Below are 10,057 nucleotides of genomic sequence, written 5' to 3' on the forward strand. Positions count from 1 at the left end.
TTTTTTCCTGTAATTGATATCTAGTCTCATAGTGTTGTGGTCAGAAAAGATACTTGATATGATTTCAATTTTCTTAAATGTACCGAGGCTTGATTTGTGACCCAAGATGTGATCTATCCTGGAGAATGTTGCGTGTTCTTCTTCACTTGAGAAGAAAGTGTAATCTGCTGTTTTGGGATGGAATGTCCTATAAATATCAATTAAACCTATCTGGTCTATTGTGTCATTTAAAGCTTGTGTTTTCTTATTAGTTTTCTGTCTGGATGATCTGTCCATTGGTGTAAGTGAGGTGTTAAATTCCCCCACTATTATTGTGTTACTGTCAGTTTTCTCTTTTATAGCTGTTAGCATTTGCCTTATGTATTGAGGTGCTTCTACGTTGGGTGCATATATATTTATAATTGCTAGATCTTCTTCTTGGATTGATCCCTTGATCATATGTAGTGTCCTTCCTTGTCTCTTGCAACGTTATTTATTTTAAAGTCTATTTTATTTGATATGAGTTTTGCTACTCCAGCTTTCTTTTAACTTCCATTTGCATGGAAAATCTTTTTCCATCCCCTCACTTTTGGTCTGTATGTGTTCCTAGGTCTGAAGTGGGTCTCTTGTAGACAGCATATATATGGGTCTTGTTTTTGTATCCATTCAGCAAGCCTGTGTCTTTTGGTTAGAGCATTTAATCCATTCACATTTAAGGTAATTATTGATATGTGTGTTCCTATTTTCATTTTCTTAATTGTTTTGGGTTTGTTTTTATTTGTTGTTTTTCCCTTGTTGCTTTTAATAATTTTTCTTTGTCTTTAATGTTTGTCAATTTGATTACTATGTGTCTTGGCGTGTTTCTCCTTGGGTTTATCCTGCCTGGGACTCTCTGCACTTCCTAGCCTTTGGTGGCTATTTCCTTTCCCATGTTAGGGAAGTTTTCGACTATAACCTCTTCAAATATTGTCTCGGGTCCTTTCTCTCTTTCTTCTCTTCTGGGACCCCTATAATGCAAATGTTGGTGTGTTTAATGTTTTCCCAGAGGTCTCTAAAGCTGTCTTCATGTCTTTTCATTCTTTTTTCTTTGTTCTTTTTGATAGCAGTGAATTCCACCATTCTGTCTTCCAGGTCACATATCCATTCTTCTGCCTCAGTTATTCTGCTGTTGATTCCTTCTAGTGTATTTTTCATTTCAGTTATTGAATATTGTATTGTTCATCTCTGTTTGTTTGTTGTTTAATTCTTCTAGGTGTTTGTTCTTTAATTCTTCTAGGTCTTTGTTAAACATTTCTTGCATCTTCTCGATCTTTGCCTCCATTCTTTTTCTGAGGTCCTGGATCATCTTCACTATCATTATTCTGAATTCTTTTTCTGGAAGGTTGCCTATCTCCACTTCATTTAATTCTTTATCTGGGGTTTTATCTTGTTCCTTCATCTGGTACATAGTCCTCTTCCTTTTCATTTTGTCTATCTTTCTGTGAATGTGGTTTTCACTCCACAGGCTGCAGGATTGTAGCTCTTCTTGCTTCTGCTGTCTGCCTTCTGGTGGATGGGGCTATTTAAGAGGCTTGTGCAAGCTTCCTGATGTGAGGGACTGGGTGGTGGGTAGAGCTGGGTGTTGCTCTGGTGGGCAGAGCTCAGTAAAACTTTAATCCACTTGTCTGCTGATGGGTGGGGCTGGGTTCCCTCCCTGTTGGTTGTTTGGCCTGAGGCCACCCAACACTGGAGGCTGTGGGCTCTTTGGTGGGGCTAATGGGGGACTCCAGGAGGGCTCATGCCAAGGAATACTTCCCAGAACTTTTTCTGCCAGTGTCCTTGTCCCCAGGCTGAGCCAAAGCCACCCCCACCTCTGCAGACCCTCCAATACTAGCAGGTAAGTCTGGTTCAGTCTCCTACGGGGTCACTGCCTCTTCCCCCTGGGTCCTGATATGCACACTACTTTGTGTGTGTCCTCCAAGAGTGGAGTCTCTGTTTCCCCCAGTCCTGTAGAAGTCCTGCAATCAAATCCCACTAGCCTTCAAAGCCTGATTCTCTGGGAATTCCTCCTCCTGTTGCCAGACCTCCAGGTTGGGAAGCCTGACGTGCAGCTCAGAACCTTCACTCCAGTGGGTAGACTTCTGTGGTATAATTGTTCTCCAGTTTGTGTGTCACCCACCCAGTGGTTATGGGATTTGATTTTACTGTGATTGCGCCCCTCCTACCATCTCACTGCGGCTTCTCCTTTGTTTTTGGATGTGAGGTATCTTTTTTGGTGAGTTCCAGTGTCTTTCTATGGAAGATTGTTCAGCAGTTAGTTGTGATTCTGGTTCTCTCACAAGAGGGAGTGAGTGCACGTCCTTCTACTCTGCTATCATGAACCAATCTCAGCAATGTTTATTATCTAATTTATTTATAGATACAGTGTGAAGTTGAAGCCACTTAAGATATTTTAGGAATTTTTCTTTAGATATAAAAGTCTTAGAGACAAGAGAAGCAAAGAAAAAATGAGGTTGTTTGTTATTATTAGTAAATATTTATGAGGCATCATATGTATTAAACTTAGAACAAATCTAAGAGGCTTTGTCTCTGTTGAAAAATAAGAGCAACCAGCACTTATTTTAGTCATCTTTACAATTGGTGTTTCTTCATATGAATCAATCATACTACAACCTTTAAAGGTTATTAAACATTATTAAAATGAAAAATTGGTACACTACAATCTGCTCATCTAGCATACATAGACTTTGATACTAAGGAAATAGCAATTTAGCTCAATAAGACTTATTGTGATCTGCTAAGTGAAAAGTACTGTGCTTGGTAATGCAAAGGACACCAATGATGAAAACACTGTTTGTGCTCTCATAGAGCTTTCTTTACATTCTGGTAGAGAAATTAAGACCTATAATAAAGCAATAATAAAATAGAGAATACATTAGAGAAGTGGTTCTCAAGCTTCAGTGTGTGTTGGAATACTCTAGAGAGTATGTCTGAAAACAGATTGCTGGGCACAATACCCAGTTTCTGACTCAATAGGTCTGGAGTGGGGCCTGAGAATTTGCATTTCTAACAAATTCCCAAGTGATGCTGATGCTGCTGTTCCAGGGATCACACTTTGAGGATCACTGCAATAGAAATTTAAAGAACTATGGGAGTTCATAAGAGGGAGAATATAATCCTGACTGTGGGGTCAGGGAAGCCTTTACAGAGAAGTTAAAATTTGAGCTGAGCCTTGAAAGATGAATAAGATTTTGATGGGAAAATACATGAGAAAAGGACATTGTAGGCAGAGGGGACAGCTTGAGCAAAGCTCCGAGGGAGGAAAGTATCTATCTGGGGAATAATGAATAGATAATTCTAAACATAGGTTAATGTTGTAGGAGATGTTTGAACTGTACCTAAGGTCACTCTGTGGAGGACTTTAGATGTTAAAATAAGAAACCTGAGCTTTACTCAGCAAACTAATGTTTCCCAAACTTGCCTCCTCATAGAAAACATATGGATAATATGTTAAGTATACAAACTCCCAGACTTCATCTCAGAGCTACTGATTCAGAATCTCCAGTGGACAAAACTGGGAGTTCTATAGTTTTAACAAGCACTCTAGGTCATTCTTTATGATCAGGCCAATTTTAGAAACACTTGGGTAGATAATTTACCATTTGCACAAGTGCTTACCTGGAAAATTATATGTATGTTAAATGTATTAATCCAAAATCCTGTTACGTATACTGATCACTTAAAGGAGTACAGTCACTGGGTATTCTTTCCATGAAGTGAATAGTAACCCTAAGTTTTCCTATTTATTAGTTATGTTCTAAATATATTGGGTTTATTTATTCTTATAGAATGAACCATACAACAGAGCTTTCACAAAAATCTTCATTGGGTTAAATTTTTTCAGAAGTTTTTTTCAATTAAAAATGTCCTTAATTGGCTGTATTTTTCTCATCCATAATGTTAGCATAATGGCAGCTACCTCACAGGTATGGAGTGAGAATTTAATAAGCCACTGCATAGGAAGTTCTTAGTTTAAGGACTGATACATAGTATGTGGTCAATGAATGGTACCTGTTTGTGCTAAAAACAGAGTGTCCTTAATGGCACTTTAAATAACCCATTGGGAAGGGGTGAAATAATACAATATTCAGTTGTCATATTTGAGTTGCATTAAATTGCATAGGACTTGAAAAATGAACTCTTGACTTCCACAGATTATCATCCATAGAAAAACATTAATCTTAGACCTCTCTCCTACATATACTTCCTCATGCTTTCAAATAGGTCCCCTCCACTCCCATTCCCTCCTTGCCAACACTCTTAGTTGGTTTATGGTCAGAGCATACAAATATATTTTAATATTACCTTAAGTAAAATGTAATTATAAAATAAATCTTCAACGTATTCTATTATAATACATTCTGAAGCCAAATCCAAATGATTGCTGGATTATTCACTCTTTTAGGTTTTGGCACAATTTACTTCTTAGTAGATTATGCAGCATCCCTTACCAAGATCCCATTTCTAAAAAATGGGAACAACACAACAAGCACAGTAGAGAACCACTCTCTGAGGACCCCTAACCGAGGGGGAGAGCATTGGATAAATGGATAACATTTACGTTTGCATCCTAATAATAACAGGTGTGTATAGAGAAGGCACCAGTGAGGAGGAAGTCAGGGCGAAGAGGAGTAAACTAAGCTAAGCTTAGAATTAAGCTAAGTAAGTAAGCTAAGGATTTAGTGTGAGTTTTGGTTAGTTAGTAGAACAAACAAAACAAAAAGGAAAATGCTGGCACTTCTTGTCTTTTGGCATTTCAACTCCTGGCTGCCAGTAGTTAAAGATCTTGCTACTCAAAGTCTGATCCAAAGACCAGTAACAAAGGAGATCCCTGGGAGTTGGTTAGAAGGTCTTAGGCCTCACTCCAGACCTTCTGAGTCAGAATCTGCGTTTTAACAAGATCCGCATGTGATTATGTGCATGTTAAAGTGTGAGAAGCACTTGTTTTTGTTGAAAAGGAAAGGAAAGGGACGATATCAGACTTTTAAGAGAATCCATTCCAGAAGACAAGTATAAAAGAGTAATGATGATTACTTGGTTTTCTGCACATACATTTCCTATTTTAAATGTAACATGGTGGTATAGCTATTGTTTAATGCCTTTCAGTATAGGTTGTTTTCTTCACAAACTGTAAATTATCTTTATAATTCTCATACATCAACTGGGTATTTTGTTATGTGGCTTGAGAGGCACTTAGATGCTCTGTAGAGTTTTGTTTTAATTAACGTAATAAAATCAGATAATTCAAAAGAGCAATCTTTGTCTTTCTTATTTTCACATTTCAATTCAGAAACCTTTCCTTAAACTAACATATGCCTTAAAAATCCCTACATACTTCAACAAAACAAAATGAAACAAAATAATCCAAACCTCGTATAGCATTCTGAAAGATTTAGAAGAGTGTGCATAAACCTACAGTCACGAATTATATGTTGTAGCTATAAAATGTTTTATTAAAAGAGGAATTAAAATTCAGCTGACATTAGCATTTTGCCTGCATTTTTACCTTCTAATGACAGTTAGATGGCTTCAATCCTTTAAAATTACACACATGGGATTTCCCTGGTGGTCCAGTGGTTAAGACTTTGCCTTCCAATGCAGGGGGTGCAGGTTCAACCCCTGGTTGGGGAGCTAAGATCCCACAAGTCTCATGGCCTAAAAACCAAAACATAAAACAGTAGCGATATTGTAACAAATTCAATAAAATCTTTGAAAGTGGTCCACATCCAAAAAAAAAATCTTAAAATAAAACTACACACACGATTAAGTCACCTTTTTTTTTTACTTTCCAAATTGATGTTTGGAAACTTAACCTTTTTACCATTTATAATTTTTTTAAAGCTAATTTTACTGCAATATTTTTTTCTCATTTCAAGTTTATTAAAACTTTAGCAAGGCAAATTATCCAGGTTACAGATTATCAAATATCAATTCAACTAAGTCCACATTAAAAAGAAAAAAAAAGTCCAAAACCTAAAAACAATGAAAAGATGAAAACAACATAAAGGAGATTTCATCAGCAAGTCTCCAAACTTAAAAATTGAGACAGAATGGAAATTGATTTGCACAACTCACTGATCCACTTTTGTCTTCATTTGTCCTAGGGCTTGATTCAAATTTTTTATTTTTGTCACGTACATGGTCATTTTCTTGACCATTTGATTTTTGGTTTTCCGTTTCCACTGAGGTTCTGGTCTTCCCATGCTCCTGATTAGGAATCTGTTTTCAAGTATAGGAGGATGTCTTCTGGATGGACAATAGACTGGGGTCGTGCTTCAAGATTTTCAGCCTCATTTCACTAGATGCACTTTCCTTTCATGTTTCCTTTTTTGTGTTTTCAGGAATTTTTCCTATGTTTCTTTTTTCTTTTTAAAAATTTCTCTTCAGAAGCACTTTCAGAATCAGAAGAATCAGAAGAGGACTGAGAATCTCTTCTGAGTCATGGGATGATGATGAGGATGGTGATGATGACTTATGCCTTTTCTTCGTTTTAGTTGGGAATTAGCTCTCTGCAACTGAATATATGCACCTCAGAAAATGGTTTGCTAGCTGCATCTGTTTTCTGATTTTCTCTCTCTCACAACTTCTTGACCAGAAATCACTTTCCCCAAAACAACATGATGTCCATATAAATGAGGAGTTGGTTTCACTGTTAGGAAGATCTGTGAACTGTTTGTATCCTTTGCTTTCTTTGTTGGTCATTGATAAGAGAAATTCTCTCTTATATTTAATAGCAAAACTCTCGTCCAAAATATCCTCCGTTAACAGATTCCCCTCCTCCATTTCCTTCACTGAAGTCACCACCTTGAACCATAAAATTTTTGACAATCCTGTGAAAAAGACAATTCTTAAAACATAATGGCTTCTGAGTTGATTTCTCTGTCCCCTTTTCACTGGCACAAAGACAATAAATGTTCTCCCATGTTTGGGGGCCCACATCAGAAAGTAATTCAAAGACAACTCTTCCAGCAGGTTGATTTTTTTTTTTTCGGTACGTGGGCCTCTCACTGCTGTGGCCTCTCCCGTTGCGGAGCACAGGCTCCGGACGCGCAGGCTCAGCGGCCATGGCTCACGGGCCCAGCCGCTCTGTGGCATGTGGGATCTTCCCGGACGGGGGCACGAACTCACGTCCCCTGTATCGGCAGGCGGACTCTCAACCACTGCGCGACCAGGGAAGCCCCAGCAGGTTGATTATTAATGGTGATGTCAGAAAGAAAACATTGAGGATGCTGAAGCTTTATCCCGATGGCTCCAATACTTCAATCTTTAAATAAAGAAAAATCAAGGAAAACTGATCCAAAAATCTTTTGGCTCCTGCACCAGTACACTCTCTTCTTCCTGGGGTCCTGTCCTTTAAAGTGTTTCAAATCTACCACTGCCAGAAAAGGCTCTGAAGCCTACTACTACAATCTTTTTCACTGACTAATTTGCTACAAGTTTTATTTAAAAAAATAATTTTTAAGCTTTTTTAATCTGATATATTTTTTAAATAAGGGAAATTATTGAATGGTGCAATGGTGCAATGAAAAAAACATAAAGATTCTAACTCAAAATTTTGATTTGCAGAAGGGAAAACTGAGCCCCCCCAAAATACTAAATAACTTGCGCATAATTTCTCAGCTAATAATTGGTAGAACCAGAACTGAGCCTAGGTTGGTTCCATACTTTTCCTACTTCAGTTCTAACATTAAGGGTTATATCTCATGCTCAGTTTTGTAACGTTTTTTATTTGGTAAACTTTTAATCTTTTGATTAGAAATGTAAAATGTACTTCACTCTCTTCTTCCTTAAATGTATTAAGAAAGTATTTTCTACCTATGAACCATAATAACTCAATACCAAACACAATTTTACTCATACTTGTTGCTACACTTATATTTTTGAAATATTGTACACATATATTGTAGTATATGGTGTATGTAGATTAGAATGCTCTTGCTATAAATTACTGTTTTTAAAAAGGCAAATATCTTATTCTTTCATTCAACGTAGTGATTAAACAATTGCCATACTACCTATTGTATCATGAACTAGTCCTAGAAAGATAAATATGACCACACCATGTTTCAAAGGGCTCATAGATGATCCAGGTAACAGGGATCAAAATTCAACAAAAATATATGACCCTTTAACGTTATCAAGGTTTTTTTTTAAATAAACACCACCATCAAATAATATTATCAAATGTCTCTGACTTCAAGGTTTTTCTAGATTCTACATAAGATTTATAGTGTCTGGACTTTTCTTAAGGAGGTAATATGCAGACATAGTCAAATTTTACAAAAAGGAAAGCTACACATTCTTTTGGATAGCAAATTATAAATAAAAAATGTGAAGCTAAAGGATGGAATAAATTTGGAGAGTAACAAGAGATCACTGAGGAACATACTGACAAACAGGTTAAAGAAGGAGAAAAAGAAGCAAGGAGAGAGAGTAAAGAAAAGAAGCATCCTCATCTGGCAGACTAGTGTTAGAATCACTATATGCATAAAATTTATGTAATAATTATAAAGGAAATTATAAAATCTAGTACTTAATCAATAGTATATAAGATAACCCATGTTTTTAACCAAAGACAAATATTTTAGTTGGGAGACTTTTTAATTCATTATGGAGAGTATTTAAAATGTAAGTTTAGATGAAAATGATAAAACATACATCCCTCCCTACTTCAGTGTATTCTGGTGTATTGAACTATTGTGTTTGGTTAGTTGGTTGGTTGATTTTGTTTGCTGTTGCTCCCTCATTGAAGCAACTAGACTATGAAGTAGATATTCCTCAAGGGAGATGTCAAATCCTTGATTTTTTTAATTTCAAAAGTCAAGATCCTGACTTGAGATGAAAGAATTGGAAAAATACCTAATGAGTCAAAACCTTTTTCCCTGTCCGCAAGACTGAAGACTCTCTAGACTTCTAGAGAAGGAGAGAAGTCAGAGGAAAAGTAAAGATGCTAGGTACCTGAAAAAGGACCTGTACCCAGCTTTCTCCTGGATTCATCTGAAGTAGGGTGTGGTAAGGTTTAGGGAATAATAGAACACTCATCTCTGCATAATTTTGGAGATTCAAGAGCAGAAAGAATGTCACTTTTCCTACTTCCTTTGAGAATGTGATAAGACCTCACAGTCGATGGTGTGGGAGCAGTAGAGTAGCAATGGCAGTGTGGTGTGTTAGAGTTGGAAAGGGGGACTGAGATAAGCTCACAGAGTCCCTTTGTGCCCCAGGATAGCATGGGGCACAGCAGAAGCATTTTCTATGAGCCAGAGGCTAGAAGGGGATGGAGTAGGGCCTTTTAGTGCCCCATTCATTTTTCCACTCTCCCAACAGTCACATCCCAACAGTTGTGATGTCCAACACAAGGAGGACACGGACATAAACTTTGTACATCAGGACCAGGATGTACACCTTACCAGATAGTAGCATAGAGAGAGGATGACAACTGACAACAGGTAACAGCCCCCTGGAACGTGTATGCAGTCCCAGTGTAAGGGGAGGGAAAACTTGAGTTGACTGTGATTGTTTTTCCAACATCTAGTGGAAGGGGGGCTTGAAAGAAAAATTAAAACTTAACATTTCTTGCATCCTTGAGCTAATGGACTGAGGTTTGTACCCACTATATTATTAATAGTGATAGATTTGTGCAAGGTCTCATTTCTTAATATTATTAGTAACAATGTCTTCTTCAGATTCAATATGATCTATCAAAAACATTACAAAACACTAATCTCAATTGCTATAAAAATTCAGATCTGAATCTCAGGTGGATGCTCAAATGTTAAACATACTTTCTTTTTTTACTTCCTGCATAAGGCCATCGGGCACATAGTACATGGAAGGCATATTTAGCTTAATCCTTACAATAGTCCTATGAGGTAAATTCTCTTGTTATGTATATATTTTATACATGAGGAAGCTAAATAAATTGCAAGAGGTCAAAAAGCTTGAACTTTGTGCAATCCAAGAATCCTTTGCGTAAACGTTATGCCATTCTGCTTAGAAATGAGTGAAACACTGACTAATCTTTATAGCCGCATAAAATCAT

At 37.0% G+C, this 10,057-nt stretch overlaps 1 protein-coding gene across 18 annotated transcripts in view; it reads left to right on the top strand.

Annotated features, from left to right (window-relative positions):
- The window catches only part of HFM1 (helicase for meiosis 1), a 147,311-nt gene extending 137,923 nt beyond the window's left edge, over positions 1-9,388 (top strand). For all 18 annotated transcript variants that reach the window (XM_028489160.2, XM_028489158.1, XM_028489148.1 and 15 more), the window contains one exon: positions 9,343-9,388. In XM_028489160.2, the coding sequence (XP_028344961.1) occupies positions 9,343-9,362 (20 nt within the window). In that variant the 3' untranslated portion in view covers positions 9,363-9,388. The remainder of the gene's footprint in view (positions 1-9,342) is intronic.
- The last annotated feature ends 669 nt before the right edge of the window (positions 9,389-10,057 follow it).

The sequence above is a fragment of the Physeter macrocephalus genome, chromosome 4 (genome assembly GCF_002837175.3).
Source record: "Physeter macrocephalus isolate SW-GA chromosome 4, ASM283717v5, whole genome shotgun sequence".
NCBI classification, from domain to species: domain Eukaryota; kingdom Metazoa; phylum Chordata; class Mammalia; order Artiodactyla; family Physeteridae; genus Physeter; species Physeter macrocephalus.